This window comes from Melanerpes formicivorus, unplaced genomic scaffold, assembly GCF_026170545.1.
Source record: "Melanerpes formicivorus ecotype bairdi unplaced genomic scaffold, bMelFor1.0.p_v2 SCAF_7, whole genome shotgun sequence".
NCBI classification, from domain to species: Eukaryota; Metazoa; Chordata; class Aves; order Piciformes; family Picidae; genus Melanerpes; species Melanerpes formicivorus.
In genome coordinates, this window is record NW_027142359.1 from 15,578,069 (window position 1) to 15,601,288 (window position 23,220).

The 23,220-nt window shown below is 36.1% G+C and overlaps 1 protein-coding gene across 3 annotated transcripts in view; it reads left to right on the forward strand.

Moving 5' to 3' along the window:
- The window catches only part of PRKACB (protein kinase cAMP-activated catalytic subunit beta), a 69,629-nt gene extending 47,169 nt beyond the window's left edge, over positions 1-22,460 (forward strand). For all 3 annotated transcript variants that reach the window (XM_068141150.1, XM_068141149.1, XM_068141151.1), the window contains exons 2-10: positions 2,075-2,136; positions 3,108-3,236; positions 7,454-7,552; positions 8,549-8,631; positions 9,112-9,238; positions 11,461-11,556; positions 12,954-13,076; positions 15,687-15,851; positions 19,068-22,460. In XM_068141150.1, the coding sequence (XP_067997251.1) occupies positions 2,075-2,136; positions 3,108-3,236; positions 7,454-7,552; positions 8,549-8,631; positions 9,112-9,238; positions 11,461-11,556; positions 12,954-13,076; positions 15,687-15,851; positions 19,068-19,193 (1,010 nt within the window). In that variant the 3' untranslated portion in view covers positions 19,194-22,460. The remainder of the gene's footprint in view (positions 1-2,074; positions 2,137-3,107; positions 3,237-7,453; positions 7,553-8,548; positions 8,632-9,111; positions 9,239-11,460; positions 11,557-12,953; positions 13,077-15,686; positions 15,852-19,067) is intronic.
- Positions 22,461-23,220: the final 760 nt, after the last annotated feature.

Here is a 23,220-nt window from a genome sequence, read left to right on the forward strand (position 1 = left end):
AATTTTTTTTTCTGTGCTTGAAAAGCAGAAATGAAATGTACTTTCCTGTAGCAAGAGCTAATGTTTAGTGATTGAAGTATACTTTAAAGAATTTTCAAATTTTAAGTTCAGTTTTTCAGAAGACACTGAAGTGTATGCACTTAAGTTGCCTAAATTCTGTTTGAAGTCACCTGCTGAACCTGTGTTGTGATAAGGGGTCCAGGTGATCTCTGAAAATGAGAACCAGACACAATCTGACCTACTTTCTCATTAGGAAGAAAATGTAATTCTAATAAAACACACCACAGAACATGAAATTGTTTGAAAAAGATATTAAGGTACTATTTTGAAAATAGGTGTTCAGTGCTGTTTTCCAAGAAGAGAGAGCAAAAGTAAAATAGATAAGGTAGAGGTTTTGTTGAAGAAGAACTTGTGGCTTATTGGTACCTAGAAATGTGAGATTTTTCTCATTCATCCACAATTTGAATATTTCCAGCTGGATCACACTGTTTTCTTAGACAGCATCCTTTATTCTATAAGTAGAACAGAGACAAAGATGAGTACATGTGTCATTGTATATATTTATAAATAATAATATTTCAGTGCAAAGTACATGAAAACTTAAAATATTTATGTGATCAATGGAGATAGCATGAGGGATATTTAAGCCATGTACTGTAATAATATTAAAAAATGAGACCAATTATTCCATGTTTTGGGTATGCTATACAACAGTGTTGATACTTTTTATTAAGCTACAGCCACTTAAGTTTGAAGGCTTAGCTTTTTGGTAGACTCAGTGTTCATTTTGGGTTCTTTCTTGTCATTAAAGGAAAATAATTTTCATGCTACTTTGACATAAATTGATGTTTTCAAAACGTTACCAGTAGTCATCACTTTATCAAGTTATCTGTTTTCTCCCAATAGAAGAGGGATCAGCAGGTATGAATTTGGATATATTTGGTCCATGTGAGATAAATACATCAAACATTTTTACTGATTATCCACTAAAATAGTTTTAGTGAGTTTTAATACCAATTTAAATTTTTTCCTTCTATATAAACTATGGGGTTCTCTGTAGACAAAAGTTCCAGTTCATCAAATGATTGTTTACAGCCCCTATAAACCTATTTTTTATGACCGTCAGAAGGTAAAGTACAGTTGCTAAAATGTATTTTTGGATATTGACCAGAAAATCATGGCATATTGGCAAGTATTTTTAGACATTACTTGTGGCAGAATATCACAGTACAGAAAATGCACTGTTATTAGCATTATATTATAAGAAATTATTTAGAGAACGCAAAACCAGTGTCTTTTCATCCTGATTCAGTGACTTTCTGAATCACATAAATGTCTGAAATACCTCCCATTTATGACTGTACATGAAGCAATCTGCATTGATCTGTCTGATAAGTGATGTTCAAAAACACTGAACAGCTGATAATATTGGTGCACATTTTAAACAGTCACCCAGAATTCTGCTATTATGCATTCTTCCAATTTCATTGGAAAATCAATACTAAAAATACATATTCTCTGACTGCGGGCATGCCTAATGTGCAGTGTTGTTGTAGCTCCGTGCTTTGTCTTTGCTTGCAGTAATGCGGTCTGTTTAGTCCTTGAGCTTGCAAAACAGCATTTAAATAAAGGTGATGAGGGGAAAAAGCAATGAGATTGACATTACGCTCAATCAGCTGAAAGAAAATGTAACTTCCATGTAACAAATGTAGCTAAGAAATCTGTCTTTCTGGAATGGCTATTTATAAATATCGGGCGTTTTTGGTTTTTTCCCGGTTGAATTAAGAACATCTTACATCACCTTAAAGCCTGCTTGCGTGTGCAGTATCGTGAGTTACCAGAGCTAGTGTAGTTTAATTCATGTAGAATCATGTAGTTACTCCAGAAAGCTTAGCGATCACCTGGAGATGTGCAAGTTATAGAGGCATTGGTGCTTGCTTTCATACATGGTAAAAATAGCATATTATGATTTGAAGAACTTGATAATGAAGTTTACATATTTTAACAAAGCACCTCCATCACATCCATGATGAATTACACTAACTAAAATATACTTTCTTGTGTGTGTTTTCAGTGAAAGAGTTCCTAGCCAAAGCCAAAGAAGACTTTCTAAGAAAATGGGAGAGCCCCCCTCAGGTATCAGTGACTCAATCACTCAAGAGTTTTCTCTGTTGCCTTTTTTTTTTGGTTTTTTTTTTAATATCATATCGTCTTACCATTCTGTAATGAGCAGCACAGAAAACGGGGGGGGGGGGGGGAAAGAAGGTATAATCTAATTTTGAAAGGAGTTTCCACTTTCAGTGTCAGTTTTGTCATTGAATTACATCAGCAAAGACTAGGGTCTTTTCCAGATTTGATCTGATGAAATGCTTCTGCTGAACAACAGCTTTCTCTCACAGAGAAAGATACTCACCATCCAGATGACAAGACTCAAAATATATTGGCATGTTTTAGCTGGTTTTTTTAACAACAATAAGCATTGGCACATTTGTAATTTACCCTGTTAATAATTTCCCTCATGATACTAAAGCGATTTTAGGGTATTAAATCTACTACATAGGGCTTGGAGATGGGTTAAGGAGTTTTTTAAAGAGAAATCTTTTAGACATTATCCTTGGAGGTTTTAGAGCAGCATTCAAAATGCTGTGGTGATGATTATCTGAGAAAATGTACTCAGCAATGTGCTGTCCAGACAGCTCTCACGTACCTTGGGATTTTAATTTTAGATGTATTTTTTTTTTAATGCTCTAATATTCTTTTTTTTTTTTTTTTTTCTTGTGAAGTCTGAGGGGGTTATTTATCTGCATTGTTAAATTTATTATGTGTTTACTTCTAAATGTTTCTTACTGAGCATGTGTCATCTGTGTGGACAAAATACAGAAACAGTGATACAATTCAGCTAAGTCTTACTCTGTTTTAATGAGTTGAATGCAAAAAACTTATGCTAAAATTTGACAGGCATGAAATAATAACAGTAGTGTAGTTCACTATAGTTGTCTTTGATAAATGTAATTTTACTCACTTTTATTTCATAAATTAATTCAGTTCATACCGTTAAAATTGTCTTTGGGATTGTAAATAATGTCATTATATCCTTGTACGTGTAGAACACTGCTGGCCTAGATGATTTTGAGAGGCAAAAAACCCTTGGAACAGGATCATTTGGGAGAGTTATGATGGTGAAACATAAATCCACAGAACAGTATTACGCTATGAAGATACTGGACAAACAGAAGGTGAGTGTAATTTATAGTGGGTTTTGTGGTACAAAAGAGTTTGGTATAGACAAAGTTCTGGTACCTGTGGTTAAACTGTCTTGCACTTACTCTGCTTTTGCTTATTGTACATGGATACTGGTGACACACTATATGCTTGGGTTTTTTTGGTTTTGTTTTTTAAATTTTATTGTTTTTCTTAGCCAGCAGATTCAGTTGTTGGATTGTGTAGCATTCTTACAATGGCAAATAACAGTGATGGCAGATTGAAAAGGCTTTAAGTTGTGTCTAAGATATTAATGAAAAGTTGTCAGTTAAATTCTTTGCTTAGCTTTTATAATGTGAGGCAAAAGTCAAACATAGTGATGCAGTTTAAATAAGTTTTAAAAATACACTTGCAGGGTAGCTCAGAATTCCAGAGAACTCTTTAGATCACAAATTCTCAAAATTTTGTTTGTGAACCATAATTTAACAAATTGTTTGCACAAATAATTTCCATTCTTGATCCCATGATGTATTACTTTTTGCTTGCATAATTACATAATAATCTGGTTTCATCTGTAGTAACTGCATAGAACAGCAGTCTCTTAGAATAGCTGTCTCACAATATGCTTCTGTGTTGCAAACTCAAGTGCTCTAGTCTGAATCTGTATTGTTACTTCTGCTGGACTTTATTTTTTTTAACAGCTCATTATATTCAGATTAAGTAAGCAGTGTCATTTGATAAACTTTAAATTCTAAATGGAACTTCAGAATGCTAAGAAGTATTTCTAAAGGAATTTATCAATACAATTAGTTTTTAATGGCTTTGACAGGTTTTTCAGAAGCACATTCTTTGGATGAGTAGATTCCATTGTCCTCAATATAAGATCTCTCCTTACTGTGTAAGGCACAATACATAGCTGTGCTGCTGTATTTAAAAAATCCTGTTAAGAAAGTATCTGTCAGAGAGAGCTTAATAATCAATAACTCACAAAATGAAGGTCAGTGTTGAATCCATGTGGACTTCTGCACTTTCAGCATTATTGGGTTCTAGAGAACAAGTCTTGAGGAGTGGCTGAGGGAGCTGGGATTGTTTAGTTTGAAGAAAAGGAGATCCTATTGCTCTCTACAGCTACCTGAAAGGAGGTTGTAGTGAGGTGGGTGTTGGTCTGTTTTCTCAAGTAACTAGTGATAGGACAACAGAAAATGGCTTCAAGTTGTGCCATGGGAAGTTTAGATTAAATATTAAGAAAAATTTCTTTACTGAAGGAGTGGTCAGACATGGAAAGAGACTGCCCAGGGAGGTAGTGGAGTCACCATCCCTGAAGGTGTTCAGAAAACATGACACTTCGGGACATAGTTTAGTGGTCATGGTAGTATTGGGTTGATGGTTAGTCTTTATGAATCTAGAGGTCTTTTCCAACCTTAATGATTTGATGATTACATTCCTGAGTATTTTTATGTAATGGTAGTGGCATAATCAAACTGTTTTCCCTGAGTTGCAGTTCCAGTATTTTTTATCATGGCTTTATAATGGTCAAACAAGAAGAAACTAAAGTATATATACCACTTTATTGTCAATTCTGACATTAGATTTTACTTGGAAAAGCTCAAATTTTTGCAGCTTCAGAAGTCTCCTATGATAGTGGTTTCTAAATTTTATTTTTGAAAAATATCCAATAAAATTCAAGAGACACTCCAGCATAGTACAACTAGCAGACAGCCGTTTCCATCTGTGTGGAAATCTATTGCATCAATACCTTGGTAATATTGCTGGCATCCTGCAGGGAGCATTACTCTAACTTGAGATGTGGTGACTATTTCAAAGCTGCATGGGAATTTCAGATTTTCATCTGTGTTTTTCTTTGAACCCTTTTTCATGAATGACTGAGTCCTTGTCACTGGAGCATTTTAGGAAATGACATCTTGCTTCAGAAAGCTGCCACCAAAAATAGTCTAAGTTTTTTTTTTTAAGGTTAATTAAGCTGATTGCTCCTTCTCACTCTAAAATAAATTGGTGTGCTCTTTTTCTCTCTTTCTAACCCTCTTTGGGGAACAAGGGGAGAGAATGGGGTACAGGGGGGGAACCCTCCTCCGGAGGAGGGAATTTCATTCCTGTGTCATTGTTTATTTTACTTTGCTGTATATTTCTGTAAATATGTTGTAAATGCTGTAAATTGTGTACATAGCCTGCATTTTCCAAAATTGCTTGTAAAATATAGCTTTTTTTTCCTTTGCTTCTCCGGCTGGCTAGCTGTGTTTTTTTCTTCCTCTTTGTGGGGGAGAGGAGGCTAGGCCTTCTCTCTCAAACTCACCACAATTGGAAAGCTATAGCTTTAAAAATATCTGTTAAAAGCAAAAAATCACACTTTCAACAATTGCAGTGGACTCGCAGAAAAAGATTCACAAGATTAAAGGTATTTGCATCCAGATATTAGTCTTGTATTAGTAAATGTGATGGGTTTGTCTATAATCAGAAGTCTTGAAGTGTTCCTTTATGAAATACACACTTTTTCACCTCAACTTAGTTAACATATATATATTACTCTATTAGAAATACTTAAGTTTTTTATTAGTAACTTCTATTAATTGATAGTTTACAGAGAACAAATTTCTGTCACTTTGTACATTGTAGAAAACATAGAGATGTCTGAAATCAGACGATGTGCAGGCTGCCTAGAGTTTTTCATTTACGTTTTACTTGAAACAAGGCATATTGTTTGTCCCTTTGTTATCCAATCATATGTGTGATTCATCAGGATATGGGGGGTGGAAAAAAGTTAATAGATGTTGATGTGGCCACCAGTTGGGGGGGGAAGGGGTGTTACTCCTTTATTTGCCTTCATTTAGGAAGGCTGTTATGTTCCATTGCTTGGCTCATTTCATTATGCAATTGCTTTTTTAAAGAAAATATAGTTAATAAAAGCTCAGGCACAAACAAGTTGTTGGAGAACCTGGCATTACCAGAGATCGTTTCATCTACAGGAAGCTGTCACTGGACTTGTCCTGAGCTTCAGTGTAAATGTGAGCAAAGCCATATTAATCTAGGGCTCCACTTTGACATTATGAAGCAATAAAAAGCAACTTCAGCCTATGGTATTGTAACCAGCACCCTCATATCTAATCAAAAGATAAAGGAATGGTTGTAAAGTCTTATTTAGCATTCAGTTGAACACTATATCAAACTGAAACCTTAATTTGCTTGCTCTGATGACCAAGACAAGCCCCAAGTGAAGGGGGCACTTTCTACAAATGAGCTGATTATAGCAGAATTCTTACTTGGTTTATAAATAACTATAAATTAAGAGATTTAATATTTTTAGTTCACTGTTCTATGTATGACATTTATTTCAAAACTGTAGTGGGTTTTTGTATAGGTACTACCTTTGGCAGCTAAAAGTGTGACTGAAACACGGTTTCAGTCATGGTTGGTATATCTTGCTTATATGCTCTGAACACGTAAAAACAGACTTGTTTTCATCACTCTTGTACATTTTCTCTTTTTTTGGAGGAGGGCAGTAACTTTATTTGGAAATCATGCCATTCACAAAATGAGATCCAGATAAATTGTGCAATAGGGATTAAGTGAAATGGGAAGATTGATTACACAATGTTGGGGTTTAACACAAGGAAACCAGTTGTTCATTAATAATCATAGATCTGCCACTTGCTGCCCAGTCTTGTTAGCAGCTTAACATTATACTGGATTGCCAAAAGGTATAATTATTTTTTTTTAATACTTTTGCTAGCTGATTTGGTAAACAGAAAAGCAAAAACCATTCAAAGGTCTGACAGAACCTGGTCTTCTCACTAGTGTGTGAGCTATGTAGGCAAGTTTATTCCTGTTCACATTGAACAAAATTCATAATTAAGTGTGAGACAGAATTTCCTGCTTTTCTTAGCAGCGAGTCCAAAGACCAAATGGATTTTATTGAACTGTCATCTTACTGCAGAAGTATCTCTGTTACAACAACAAGCAATTCTTAAGAAAATGTTAACAGAGATCTTCCTTGCTGATCACTATGCCCAGCTTATTTCTAGCATTATCTGCAAACTGTATTGCACGGATATTGCTCTTTAAAATAGCATTAGACTTTTAAATCTTTTCTTGCCACTGTAAATGTATTTGCAATCCATAAGGTGTTCCATCATTAAAGTCATAAGCTTGCTTTCAACTAATTGCTGTATACTGAAAAAATTAACAACTATAAAATGTCATATTTAACTGAAAATTTTGGGTTTTTTTCCTCTCCTAGGTTGTCAAACTGAAGCAAATAGAACACACACTGAATGAGAAGAGAATATTACAAGCGGTGAACTTTCCTTTCCTTGTAAAACTGGAGTATTCTTTTAAGGTAATCATTACTTTGAAATAAATTGATTTGGTTTCAGGGGAGTATATGCTCAAAATGTAGATATTAAAACATTTAACTTTTACCATAAAATAATTTTAGTATTTTTGTTTTCAAAGATGGTTCACTTGGCACTGTTGACAGGTCTTGAGCAGGAGTTCCTGCACTTGTGTGCACACTAGCAGACACCCCAGTTTATGGTGTCTCCAGATAAATTAAAAAACAAACAAACAAATTAGATGTGGAGATTTCCCAGGGAAACTGGCTTTTGTACAGCAGGGAGCTTTTAGGCATAATTCTTTCTTTGAGTGAAACCAGAGGGTGTATTTCTATACCAGTGTATGAAATGGCAAATTCATAATTGTTCTCAAGATTTTTTTTCCTTGAGGTTTATACCTGAGGCAGGTCTGAATGACACTCTAAACCATGAGGGAAAGAACTTGGAGGCTAGCTTCTCATTTCACGACAGCATGTGTTAGTTATTCTGTAGAGAAACTAAATATTTCCCTAGTTTGTAGAGTGGTATGTGTCCATTATCTATTTCCTTAATTTCTATTAATCTTTTAATGCCATTTAAAAGGAACATACTCTTCCTTAAACTTTACCGTTTTGAGACTGGGGGATATGAGAGTGCCTCACACTGCACTCTTAAAAGTTCGGAGTTGACAAACTCTTGTCTCTTGTTTGAGAGAAGTGGGAAGTATCCATATCTTATCCTCTCATCCTTCAGGTTGCTCACACACTATTCTGTGTCAGAAACTCACTTAACTTTATTCACTCATACTTCAGAACAGATTTGTTGAGCGACATGATGCTTTTCTTGTCACATATGCCTGCACATTTTTCAAGAATTTCTACCTGTGTTGCTTTCTATTTGTTAAGGTTATTGGATGGCTACAATTTTTCACTTTCATCCTTTAATAAAATATACTGAAAATAGGAATTACAGAGACTATGTCATGCCTAATTATGTATTTGTGTGTTTACTTGCTTCCTTAGGACAATTCTAATTTATACATGGTAATGGAGTATGTTCCTGGTGGTGAAATGTTTTCACATCTAAGAAGAATCGGAAGGTTCAGGTAGGAGTATTAATGACATTACTACTTTTAACAGGCTTATCTAACTAGTTTGGGAATAGAGTTTTTATAACATTCTGAAGGGGAAAGTGCATTTAATTTATCCTTCTTTCAGTATGCATAAACCAGTCGGGCAATGAAAAACTTGTAATTATTTCTTTTCAGTTAGTTAATGTAGGCATTAGTGATCTATGCATGATAGAATCTTGGAATTCCTGTACATATTGTCACTGAAATGGATGATGGTTTCTGAAAGTAAAATTTGAAGTCGAAGCTCTCGACTTGCATGTGTATTTATTGCAAGGCTTGAATTAGGGGGATGAATGTATCGGTTCTGTAATGTTTCCTATTTGCCTTTCTTTTTATTATTGTTACACAGTAAAAGAACCACTTAAAAGACACTTAATCTCTGGCAGTTGCATCGTTTTTTTCATTATCTTAACATAACATTGGGATACTTAATATTCTTTTAATTCTTCACAGTGAACCACATGCACGGTTTTATGCAGCTCAGATAGTGCTAACATTTGAGTACCTCCATTCATTAGACCTCATCTACAGAGATCTAAAGCCTGAAAATCTTTTAATTGATCAGCAAGGATACATCCAGGTATGATATTCATATATTTAGGGAGTGGAGTCTTGTTTTGAGTATAGGATTAGGTAATTCTAGCAAATGTGTTTAAAATAAATGGTCTGAAGATATTGGCATGCATTCACAGAGCATTAAAATGCCCTACCGTAAATGAATGGTTAAAGTCATTGTATTGTACTTCCTCTGGCTGAAATTAAGTATGCACAATGGAGTTCTCTGCAGTTGAGCAAGTTGTCAAGATTTCCCTTGGGGTCTGTGGTAAGAAGTAGGTGATTACATGGCTCTGTTCATCTGACCTATTTTATACGTCTGCTGCAGAGCAAGACAAAAGGTTTCCTAAAATGTCTGATTCTCTGAATTGTCTAAAAAAGTAGTTTAAGATGATCAGCTTTAGATGCCAAGGCTGACACTAGTACTTACTTTCAATCAGATGAATAACACCCTTGCAGAGTCCTATCCTTCTCAGCATGTGGAGTAAGAACTGGGTTGAAATCAGATCAGAACTGCAGTGCTGGAAATTATGACTTTGTTTTTACAACAGCCTTTCACAGCACTTTCTCATCTTGTTTTTAGTTTGCTCTAAGTGGCAAATGGAAAGGTGGTATATAGCGACAAGCACTCTGCAATGCTTCACAGTCCTTGAACTATAGAAGCTTTTCTTTCCTTGTTGTATCATCTTTTGCATAGAAGAATCTGACAGGAAAACACATAATAAAAATGTTTGAGAGAAGTGGGAAGTATTAATGTCTTATGCTATTTATAACCATAAATAATTTCACATGGAAAATAAAACTGACGCTGCAGGGAGAAGAGAAATCCAAGTTCTATTAATTCTTGGGGAGCACCACTGATGTAAGGCTGTGAACGACTTAAGCCAGAAGTGGCAACCCTCTGCAACAGGATGTTTATGTGACAGTGGGCAAATGGCAAATGACAATGGCTTCAACAGTCAGTCTTCTCATGGGTGGTTGGTTCACATCTACTTCTGAACAGAGAGAGTTTGTATTCATGTGTTGATACTGCAGCTCAAAACAAATTTTGTTTAGAAATTCTGTTAATGTTCTCTTTAAAATTCAAAGCCATTAATGTTTGTCTACAGTGTATTCTTCTTACGTAGTCTGATGCACGCTCAGAAACGCAGAAATGATTTGTTGCTGACTGAAGTAGGTCTGTCTAGTCAGCACATCACCCTCTCCATTCAGCTCCAGCTGTGGCTGCTGTTGTTTCTGCCAAAAATGAAGCAAAAGCTGCCTTGATAGTTTGGAGTTTGGATTGTTTAATTGTGACACTAGTGTATGAGAAACATCAGCATAAGTTACGGTATAATTAGCAATGATTATCATTGTAGTAGAATATGTTTTCTCAGGGAATAGATTGAAAATTATACCAAGAAGAAAGAAACAAAAGAAACAGATCCTCAAGTAAGCATAGAGTTGATAAGTTGAAGCTGATCCCAGAATTTCGTATGTTACTGCCTGGCTTCTGTATATATTTTCACAATGCAGTCCCTGAAAAAACACAGAGAAGAAGATACTGCGTAGAGAGTTCCCAAAACTTACTGCAGAAAACATCACAAGTGGAATGAGGAATTCATAATGGCCAAGAACTTGCCATTTGTGAATACAGTTACTGCTACATTTTCCATCTAGTCCTCAGATAAACAACTTTGACTCTAATGATACTTTCAAAGATAAACTGGAACTTAGTAGAAGACCTCTTTTATGTTGTCTCATTCCCACACTAATTTTATGTACAACCTTTAGACGCTTAAGCAATAAAATTCAAATTTACAATACTGGCCAATATCCTGACCCTTCTTGCAATTAATTTATTTGTTAACTAGAGGAAAAGATAAGTATCTTGTTCATGTTCTTTAAAGTTTCAGCAGTATAAATAGTCTGATTTGAAAAGAAAAATGATGAATGTAATTGCAGTACATCTGGGAGATCAGTAAGCCATAGTTCCCACTGACTCTGAAAATTAAAAATAGAAACGTGTATCAAGGGGGGAATATGTATTTTGTGTTATTTATTAATTTTATCACAAGAAACCTTTTATCTAGCTGTATTAGAAATACCTGAAGGAGTGTACTAACAGTACGTCTGACTATATGGTACAGTGTGATTTGAGAAGCAAATTTTTACTCTGTATGGAACAGCTTTGCAAAATATTTCAAATGTACTTTAATTTTCTCTATAGAAAGGCACTTACAGTCAATTTATTTCCTCTCGCAACAGGTCACGGACTTTGGCTTTGCAAAAAGAGTAAAAGGAAGAACTTGGACGTTATGTGGCACTCCAGAATACCTGGCACCTGAAATAATACTCAGCAAGGTACTTTGTCCTTTCATTCAGCCACGCATTTAGTGTAGCTAAAACTTACAGCACAGTTAGTGAGCTTTGAGAGATAAACAATTGCTGACACTTCCAAAAATCAAGTCTTGACTGGTCAGCTCTTTGAAATACACAAAATGCTTTGTACATGTTTGGGTTACTTAATTAGCAACTGCATCAGAACAGCAAATCTGAGTTGATTACCTTATGAAGTGTTAACAGACTAGAATAGGAACTCCAGAGGTAACAAGAACTGCATTTTGGATTACTCAGTAGTTGTTAAAAAACTAGTTGCAATGTTTCAGGTTTAAGGCACTTGTCATGAAAATAAACATGACAAACGACTGGTTTTACACATAAAGTAGGTGCAGTCTAACCTTACTGTTGATCAATTTCTGTCTAGTACTTTCACTGTTTGAACATAGAAGGAATATCATTTATCAAATAGCTGATCAGCTGTAGCCCTTCTTGTCTTGAAATGGAAATATACCCTTAAAGTTTATAGAACTGCTTATAATCATAATGCATAATGTTAAATTATGCATTTAATACATGGTTTAATTAAATACTCTTTGCAGATCTTTAAAAGTAAATCTTAAATACTTCTGTTTGGAGATAGAATGTTTGTTATGTGCAGCTTTCTTTGCCCCTACGCAGCTAAAGCAGCAGAAGAAATTGCAACACATCCACTACAAATTCTCCATTTTTCAGGAAAGCCTCAGTCTGAGTCCTGAACATTGTAAAAGATTTCAAAGACAACAATTGATGGGCTGGGTGGGATTTTGTCTTTCTTTAATATTCAACAGAATTTACTAATGATTTTATGTTTACGTTTTAAAGATCAGATCACAGATGTCTCTGCAACAGCTCATTGACTAAACTGAAAATGAATGCTCTGAAAGGTGGATAGTCAAGCAAAAAGATGGCATTAAGCAATATAGGAAATATTGTTAAACTTAATGAAATTTCCTTAAGCTTTGAAAGAAGTTTCAGTTGCTCTGTATCAACATTATTGATTTAAAATAAACAAATCATGCTTCTTAGGGAGTATTGTAACATCAGCATATAAACATCACTGAAACTCAATGCAGGAATGTGTGCAGGAATGTTTCACTGCCATCATCATAGCACTGTCCTCAGCATAGGAGGTTTTAAGTATATTGCTGTTCAAATCCGTGAGCTTCAGTGGTTTGAATTGGGTTGCAATTTCTTCAATAGACAAGCAGTAATGCACTTGCTTCTTTAGATTCCATTTAGTTGATAACATGGTGTTGGGTGATAGATTGGACTTGATGATCTTAAAGGTCTTTTCCAACCTGGTTAGTTCTGTTCTATTCTAAAATCTTAAACTGAACATTACTAATTGTAGTACCGATGGGATTTCTCATTTTATCCAGGGTTACAACAAGGCAGTTGATTGGTGGGCATTAGGAGTGTTAATCTATGAAATGGCAGCTGGATATCCCCCATTCTTTGCAGACCAGCCCATTCAGATTTATGAGAAGATTGTGTCTGGCAAGGTGAGTGAAGGTTCTCTGTTTTTGCAAAGGCAGAACCTATTTTCTGTGTGGAGTAGATGCAGAATTTACTGGTTATTAGACAGTGAGAAATTTAGAAAGAATATAGGAAAAGTTTGTAATATATGCTGCTTAAGTACAGAAGTTACTGTAATACTAAAAATAAAAGATCTAAATATCTGTTCCCTGCATTCAGATTTACAGTGCAAGCTTACATTAACAGACATTGTGATATTACATACTTAAATGTTTGGATGAAAAGGATTCAAAGACTGCTAACAACTGTTAAGCTGTATGTTTAATTTACCTAGCTATTTTCTTTGCTAGAAATATTTTTTGAGCTTTTGAGAAGCTCTAAAGAGTGTCCATGATTCATAGTAGGTTTTGTTTCTTTTGCAGTCCTGTCATTCAAGACATACTTAATGTTTTTTTGGCTTTCATTTTTAAGTACAGGTTTTAAAGTCTTTCCAACTTTGCCTGTAATTTTTCCTTAATATCTCTTAGTCTGCCAACTAGCACAAAAATGTGATCATTTTATTGTTTCTTCTGCTAAACAGTGTTGTCTCTTCATGCTTCTTTGTGCTCACTTGATTTGTTAGAGTGCTTCTCTCCCTTGTCCCAGTGCAAATATGTGCTGTCCTGCATCTTACGTACTTCTGTAATTCAGATCACAGGAAGTGCTTCAGTAGGCTATGTGGTAAACTGCAGTGAGATTAAAGGACCTTATAAAATCAAGAAGGTGATAGCTGAAGAGTGCCAGCATTCCAACCTTTCAGAGCAGTCTCCATGAATATATGGGAATTAATTTACAAAGTTATATTTTTAAGGAAATGTTTATTTTCTAAACTAAAAAAACATTAAAAAAAAATTTTTTTTGCATACTACAGTAGATCCATATTGGCAGGTAAACTGAAGCACTGTCCTTGACTAGTAGACCTCTTGATTTCATAACATGTTTTTATGTTAAATAATTCCATGTTCTTCATTTGCGTCACCTAAATATTGAGAGTGCCAAACACGGAGGAAAATACAGCTTTTTGCCTTTTCCCCTTTATTACCTCTGCTATCTCAAATGCTGTTAGTAGATCTTTTACTATTAAAACCCTGTGTAATTACATCCCATGAATCATTTTCAAATATTTCTTAGCCAGGTTTGAATGTAAATTTGATGATGACACCAAACTGGGGGCAGGAGTTGATCTGCTGGAGGGTAGAGAGGCTCTGCAGAGGGACCTCGACAGGCTGGACAGATGGGCAGAATCCAACAGCATGAGATTTAACACATCCAAGTGCCAGGTTCTGCACATTGGCCACAACAACCCCATGCAGAGCTACAGGCTGGGGTCAGAGTGGCTGGAAAGCGGCCAGGTAGAGAGGGACCTGGGGGTACTGGTCAATGGTAGGATGAACATGAGCCTGCAATGTGCCTAGGCAGCCAAGAAGGCCAATGCCATCCTGGCCTGCATCGGGAACAGTGTGGCCAGCAGGAGCAGGGAGGTCATTCTGCCCCGGTACACTGCACTGGTTAGGCCGCACCTCGAGTCTTGTGTCCAGTTCTGGGCCCCTCAGTTTAGGAAGGATGTTGACTTGCTGGAACGAGTCCAGAGAAGGGCAACGAAGTTGGTGAGGGGCTTGGAACACAAGCCCTATGAGGAGAGACTGAGGGAGCTGGGGCTGCTTAGCCTGGAGAGGAGGAGACTCAGGGGTGACCGTATTGCTCTCTACAACTACCTGAAGGGGGGTTGTAGACAGGCAGATGTTGGTCTCTTCTCCCAGGCAGCCAGTACCAGAACAAGAGGACGCAGTCTCAGGCTGTGCCAGGGGAGGTTTAGGTTGGAGGTTAGGAAGAAGTTCTATACAGAGAGAGTGATTGCCCATTGGAATGGGCTGCCCAGGAAGGTGGTGGAGTCACCATCACTGGATGTGTTCAGGAGGAGACTTGATGGGGTGCTTGGTACCATGGTTTAGTTGTTTAGGTGGGTTGGATTGGTTGATGGGTTGGACGCTATGAGCTTGAAGGTCTCTTCCAACCTGATTTATTACTAATTGTATTGGCAGTCACCTGTATGATATTCTTCAATCAGAGCTGTATTATTTATAGGAAACTTGTAATGTTGGTGTATTTAATTATCAGAAACAGGTTATAGTACAGCATGAAGATCCAGATTGGATTTTCATGTATAATTGATGAATGTTCTTTTTTTTCTGTTATTTCAGAGCACACTCTATATGTTGTACATATGCTGTACTGTATTGGATCTCCTGTTTGGGTATACATAATGTAATAAAAAACATTATTCCTAAGAAATAGTTGAGAATACCTTGATGTCATAATGGTGCGACACCAAGTTAAATTTAGCTTTGTCATTACTCCATGAATACTTATCCCCAGCTCAAACAGATGTAGAAACTTTTCAGTTAAAAAAAATCTCCGATGCCCGAGGTAATGCTCTTGGTAAAGGCTCTGTGAAACACAAACAGCTGCGTAACAATAATCCTTCTCTTTTCATACATTTCTACTTGATTTGTTTTCAGAAGAATGCTGGTTTGCTTCACAGGGGGAAAAGTAGAATTTTTATGTTGTTTCTTAACGTTGTGGGTTTGTAATTTTAGGTAAGGTTCCCATCACACTTCAGTTCAGACCTAAAGGATCTTCTAAGAAATTTACTCCAGGTAGATTTGACCAAACGATACGGAAATCTCAAGAATGGTGTAAACGACATAAAGAATCACAAGTGGTTTGCCACTACAGATTGGATTGCCATTTATCAGAGAAAGGTAAGACTCTTCCTGATCAATCCTGTGACAGGTCTTTAAGGAGTTGAAGTAAAATGTCTTAGTTTATTTTTTACTTTCCTGAATCTGTCACTTTTAATTAAACTGAGGAAAGGTGAAAGCAGTTTAAGATTTTGAAGGGTAAATACTGATTGACTTATGTTTGTTTGTTGGTTTTTATTTTTAATCCTGGGACTTCTGTGTAGTTTGATATACAGTCAGACTGTTCTTCAGCATGGGGAGACTCTAGCCAAAGCTAGAATTTTTGGTTAGTTGTGGTTTTGTTTGTGGTGGTGTGGTTTGGTTTGGTTTTGTCTGTTAAAGAAGTACAGTCCCTCCTTCTTGCTCTTGCTCTGGGACAGAATCAAAAGTATTACTCAGTCCACAGTATCTCTTGAAGAGTAGTTGTCTTCTGACACTACTAACTGATTGCAGTTCCAGTAGCAATGGGAACAGCCCTGCTGAATTTTTTTTATTCCTGGCATTTTTAGAACAGTTTTCTACTCCTGCCTAACCAACATGACTGGTGATACGGATTTTTGAAAGTCTGTTGCCAGTCTGCACTCTGAACTTCACACATGCATAAGGATGAAAGTAACAGACAACTGGGAGTATCTTCATAGCACAGACAGCCATTAACATAACCTGAAGCAGAGCTGGGGAAAGGGAATGATGGTGGTTACAATTCAGTCTAGGTCTGTCTTCCAGTAGCTCCAAAGCTCCCTTTCTCTTTGAAGATAGTCAGAGTTAGATATCTGTAGATTAGTGAGTTACTCGAAACAGATTCTGAAGAAATTAAATGCAGTGTCTGAATTACTGGCTTTCCAGTAGACAGCAATAAGACTAAAATAATGAGTGTTGTCCCAGACAACTCATGGGGCGAAACAATTTTGTGTCTAGATATTGGTAAAAAGCTTAGAGTTAAGTGATAATATTTGGAGGAATTTGTTGGCATTTCAACAGTGTAAACTGCCTTGACTATAGAGGCATGACCTTGCTGCTGTAACAGCAGCAATTTAAAGGCCAAACCTAAATACTGACAATAGTTTATAAAAAGAAACTGGTTGTTTGGCTACACAGTCTGACAGTACAAGTATTGTAGTATTCACAAATGTATTAATTATTAGAAGGCAGCGTACAATTAACACATCCTGTATTCTTTGTATTAATTATAGATGTTTTTAAGAAAAGAGTCCCCATTGCAGAATTGTAATTATCTGTTCTTTCCTTTCTAATGCCTGTTTACAGGGCAGATTTATATGCACTGAGTTTCATTTTCTGTTTGGGGATACCCAGGCCCCCTAATGCTAAATCAGATTTTTAATGCTGTGTTAAATATTCTTAAAATTGCTACTGCACTGCTGTGGAGAATTACAAGAAATACTTTCAAATGTGAACTGGTAGTACAGACAGAAATAGCTATTACTAGTTTTAAAGGATTGTGAAAACTGATGCTGAATAAGTTTGAAGCTTCTAATTACAAGGAATAAATACTGTAATATGAAATGTTAGAAATAAACTTTGGTTTTATACCAGGTTTCCACAGTATGTATTTTCCAGAATAAATGTCTTATTCCTTGGCATCTGATGTAATGTGAATAACTTGTCATGATACAGTTAGAAGTCAATTACTTAATATTTCAGATAAGTCAAGTCTTGGTTTTCTTTGTGTATTCACATAGTTGTTCATTAAAATCCTTTCTGATGATACGGTTGCACTTAGAGCAAAACAGATATTTCTACTATAAATCAATATTCTTTTCAGTGATCTCCATGGTGAAGGTAATAGAAAAACGTCTGAGGCATCTTATTTGCATGTGTTCTAAAATTCCAGCAGTAAATAAGATGTTTCTTGTGCTCTGAACTTTGTTATAAAAGAGTAATTGAAAATCTATTTGAGAAGACACAGAAAAAGAATTCAGATAATGTAAATGTGTGACTTTCTAGACTAGGTAGGTACACAAACTGTGTATTGTCTCAAATCACCTGAACATGGATGTTGTTTTAGGAACCAAAGGATACACACAATTGTAGCACAGTCTGTAAATACAGAAAGTTAGTGTTATTTCTTGGGAGTGTATAGTGTAATTGCCTAAAATCAGCAGAGTTTTGTTCATACTAGTCTGTGCTGTAGCTCTTTATTTTACTGATTTCCACATGCACAACCCCCTGCCATCAGTAACCTACCTGGGGCACTGAGCAGTTCTGTGGTTGCAGTGCGATCTGATCCCATGCCTCTGCAGGAGCCATGCCTGCTCTGCTTATCTGTCTCCTTGCTGTCTCTGGCATACATACTCCTTGGGATGTCCCAGAGAGAGATACTTGCCTGATTACTTTGCATTTCCAGGTTCAAATTTGCATCACCAAGAGTTTTGCTATGTGTTGCTTACTGCAGAGGTCAATAAAACAAGCACATGCCAAATAAAAAAGAGGAATGTGGTACTGGTAATTGCGCCTTGTACTCCAATTTATCTTAGATCTGTTGTAGTAGAGCTTTTCTCTTTCTTCCTGATACTCGGTTCTTTCTGATCCCCACCTTATCATCCATTCTTCATCATTGTGCCACATCAACCCCAAATCCTGCCCGTTCCTTCTTTCAGCATGCAATTGATTCTAAAATATCAATTATTTTAAAAATAATTAATTTTGAACTTTTGACATGTGGTAGACTAGAAGGATTAAGATTTTAATTAATACTAGCTGAGTGTAGATAGAATTTAGTAGTCTGATCCCTAAAATAGCGTTTTGGTGTCTGCAAGTTGGCAGCAATTCCTTCCCCTCCCCAGCTGTGAAGGGACTGTTAGCCAGTTAAAATGCAGGTATGTCCCTGTGCAGACCTGTATCTTTTATGTAATGTCATCTTCAGACAGCTGCTGGTTCGCTCAACTTTCAAGCAGCAGCAGTTAAGCGAGTATCCCATGCAGCCACTGCTGAGCTGGGAGTTGCATCATACAGCTGATGAGCTGAAGAGAGCAATGTAATCTCTGCAAGAACAGAATTGATGTTTGTCAGTGAGATACTAGTCTTTTTCAACTTACACATGTAGGTCTGCATCTTCTTAAGCTGGTTTTACTTGTGCCATGACTTTAAGCTGTAATACCTGTTTTTTGGCAGGATTTGAGGAGTGGTGGGAGCATTGTGTCTCATTACCACAACGGCAAATCTAATGGTATTGGGCCAATAACATTTTTGTGTACCTTCCCTCCTCCCCAAATACAGGTAGAAGCTCCATTCATACCAAAGTGCAGAGGCCCTGGAGATACCAGCAACTTTGATGATTATGAAGAAGAAGATATTCGTGCGTCTCTAACAGAAAAATGTGCAAAAGAATTTGCTGATTTTTAGTAGGAGTAAGAGGACAAGATGACATCAGGGCTCACATTGGGATCTTTGCACTCTGTTAACAGATGAGGTGGAGCTGAGACCATCATATGTCAAAACAGTTACCTAGTTACTTCATTCCACAAAGCTGACTGAGGTCTTTATTGCCATCTTCCATGTGTGCAGTTTGCACCAACCCTTCTAACTAGGCACAATTAAGCAAGCACTGTTTTGTGCAGTAACACAGAATAATAGACCACTTTCCTACTTAACTTTGGTTTCTGTCGTTCTTTGTTTCTGTGTATTGTTCATTTTTCCCCTTTAAAATGAAGTAGTTTTTTACCCAAGAATGCTCCATTTTATTTTGAATAATGTATTATTTGTGTGAGTGAAATGGAAGGTGTTGCGGCTAGTGTGATTTAGACTGAAGTGAAAGATAAATGTTGCTTCTAGTCTGTGCAAGCCAATAATTCTTGTCTGTCTTGTGTCTGATGCTACAATTTATTATGAATTTTTTTTTTTTCAGTAGCTCAGACTAAACCTAGCCAACATTTTTAGCATTTTCAAAGGTAGTATTTATCGCCATATAAATGTCTGCTAAATTAACTTTAAAACATTTCTTCCTGGAGACTGACCAAAATTCAGTAGAATCGATTGGATGGCTAAGTAGGGGACAGTAGCTAGACCCCATGCCTTGGCTTTCTATATCCCTGCAGTTTTCATCACTGCCTCCTTCCTTTGTATTTCCCACCTAGGCAGCAGATAAATTGCCATAACCAGACTGTACCATGGAAAGCTTACAGTCTCGTGAGAGGGAGTAATTCCACCTGGTCTTGATTTTGGACCATATTTAACCAAGTCAACTTACCAGCATTTCAGTTGGCAGGTAGGAAATGGCTTTTTTTAAGAACATGAACCCTGAACTCTTAAAGGAAGTTTTGGTCAGTATTACAGTGAATCTGATTTCTTTTGATTGACTCTTCTTTTTTTTTTTTTCTTTCTTTTTTTTTTAATTTCCTTAAGCCAATGTTTGAACTCCCAAAGTATTCCTTGTTTTGAGCCTTTTTTGATTATAAAAAGGCATCCATTAAAATAAAACCCACCACACCACAAAAAGCAAATTATGCTCTGCCATTAGCTATGTGGTTTAGCAAATGCAAAATAATATTCTAGATGCATCGCTGGATGAACACTGTTATTTTTTGTTAGCTGTTAAGAATAAGAGGTTATTGCCAAGTTTTTATTCTGGTATACTATATTAGTAAACTGAGGATGGAGTACTGCTACAATCCTTTTCTTTTTAATTACAGCACTTCATTCACGAAGAAAAGAGACAAGTTTAAATAATGCAACAGCTAGGTTTGTTTTAGTTGCGTTGTGTCTTCATTTCTAACCTCTCTTTCAATCAAACAGAATGTATGGTCACACAGATAGAAGTGTTTGGGCTTAATTATGTTTTGTATACTCTCACCAACTGACTTAAAAGATACTGCTACCATGTGCTAGCTTTGGGCACTTTCACACATTCATTTCAATGTTAATAATCAGTGGCTCAGCACTTTTTTGGGGGTTGCTTTTAAACTTATTCATAGCAGTTTTATTTGTACACTTGATTCTGGCTGTCTCAGTGACCTGTCTTGAAACAGCACATCTAAACAGTTTGAACTAGACTCATTTTATGATCAATTTACATGCATACAAGGATGAATTGGGTTTTTTTAAAAATGAGCTATATTAATACATAGCCATTGCATTTGTTTGAATGTCAGTGGAAATAAACCACTGGCATTCCTTCCTTTTAATCTATATGACACTCCTTTAAGAAAAGCCTTTGTAGACCTTTTACAAAAGGGTATGAAACGTACCATCCAACATTCTGTATGTTTAGGTTGTTGAGCATTTTTGCACAACGTCATTAGGAGGCTGACACTGAATGCAGTCTTTGTCCACCCATATTTACATACGTGCAAGAAAAGTATAAGATACTTTGCTGTAGCAAATTTTATGTAACAAAGATATATCGTCACATTAATAAATTTAAAGAAATCCTTTGTATGAAAATGTTAAAATCTTTTGTATTTCATTTAGACCAAGGACATGCTGCTGTATGCTAGCTGTATGCGATAAATTCTACAGTAACTTTGTTGTCGTTTATGAACTTTAAAAGATTTTAATAAATGTTGGAGATCACAATTTGATTCTGTTATGATTTTAATTTTTGATCATTGCATTTATAATTCTAGTAAGGTTCAGAAATTTTTCTGTTTTGTAAAATACTGTAACCATTCATCTTGCCTGTATAATTAGACAAAAGTCTAGGAAATTGGTTCTGACATGTCTGTCTGATATCCAGATTAAATTCTACGTGGGTATAAGTGGAAAAGTCATCTTAATGCCATGATATTATGCTATTTATTAATTTTATGAAAATCCTGTTAGGAAGTAAAATACTTTTCCAATATGGCATAATAGACTTCAGTATGGAAATGAGATTCTATTTTGGAAAAGGAGGGGAAGTGTGCAATTTCCAAGGCATTAGTGAGTACATTTGACAATGTGAGTATTATACAACCCTCTCATTTAAACACACTCATAAAATATAACTACAGAATATTATGTTACCTGTATTTAATTTGAAAATCCTTTTCACAATATGGAAAAATTGTATATCTATGACAGTAGAAGCTTGTTAATTTTACACATTTGAGGAATTAAGTGTTGAACTATATGGTATATTTTAATTGTACTCTAGTTGTATGTAACTTTCATTTCCAACATAAAGGATTGTATCTCATTAAGTAAATTGCTTTTTTATTATCTTGTCAGTTGCATTAAAACCCTTATTTTTAAATCCTTTAAAGTATTTTACTAATTTTTGCATATAATTAGATGTTTTTAAGTGCTGCAATAGTGTGCAATATCGTAAACATTTATATACAGAAGTGCAAATTAAATTATGTACAACACTTGTGCTGCTTCTTTGTGAATCAGAATGTTGTCTGATGACAGTAGTTGCATCTGTCCACACACTGCAAAGAGTATGAAAGCAAGAGGAAAAGGTGAAACACACTGCACCAGTTGGGACCCATTTAAGTTTTACACTAACTAGGGTATTGGAGGAGATAGTGTGGAGAACATTAAAGGCAGTTACAAGAAGTCAGTGAGTTGAGCTTCTTGGCACTGGAAGGCAAGCAAGGTGATCATAGCTGCAGTATTGTTTGTCTTCATACTTTCACGTTCAGACTCAATGCTTTTTATTAAAGATAACTGCCTGTTTTTAAACCATCTGCAGATCCTGCTGTACAAACTTTGTGCTATGTCTCCTTGTGCTGTGAAACAACTGATAGAAGTAAAGAGTGTCTTGGCATGGTCTTGGCATTGTCTGTGTTGAGGCTTTTTCTGCAAGTGTTGTTCAGAGAGGCTCTGGTACCTGCTCTTTGTAGTGCAGCTCCTCCTGTTTCCTGCTTTCTGAGCAGACCCTCAGCCTCTGCTTCTGCTGCTGTATGACTACTGACTGCTTTTGTGGTGGTCTTCTTTCCTGGTACAAGTGGTGTATTATGTTTTAAAGATCTTTTTACTTTTTTCTAAAGCTGAGCTAAGAAACTGCAAAAAAATTGTACTTCTGCTTGTACTACTACTCCCATGCAAACACGTTGAGCAGTGGATTTAAAGGCGCCTTTCACATCTGTTGTTAGAATTTGCCATGTGAAAGGAGGAGGACACTTGAGAACCACTCCATAAAAAACTGGTAAAAAGATGATTCTGTTCTCTGTCTGGAGAGTGTATAGTGCACACATAAAAAGTTCTGTAACCTCCATAGTTGCACAAGTGTGGGTCTTGTACACCTTTTAAAAATGCTTTTAATTGAGAGCTTTAGGAATGAACTGACTTGAGACTACCAACTGACGGGGTAAAACATAAGTCTCTAATACCAGGCTGGGCAATAATCACTTCTAGTAAAAGGGTTAGAGCACCAGAAGGGGACTTTAAATGCTTTATAGGCAGTAAATACCTGTCATTTTGCATGGGACTCAAGTACAGTTTGGAGGTT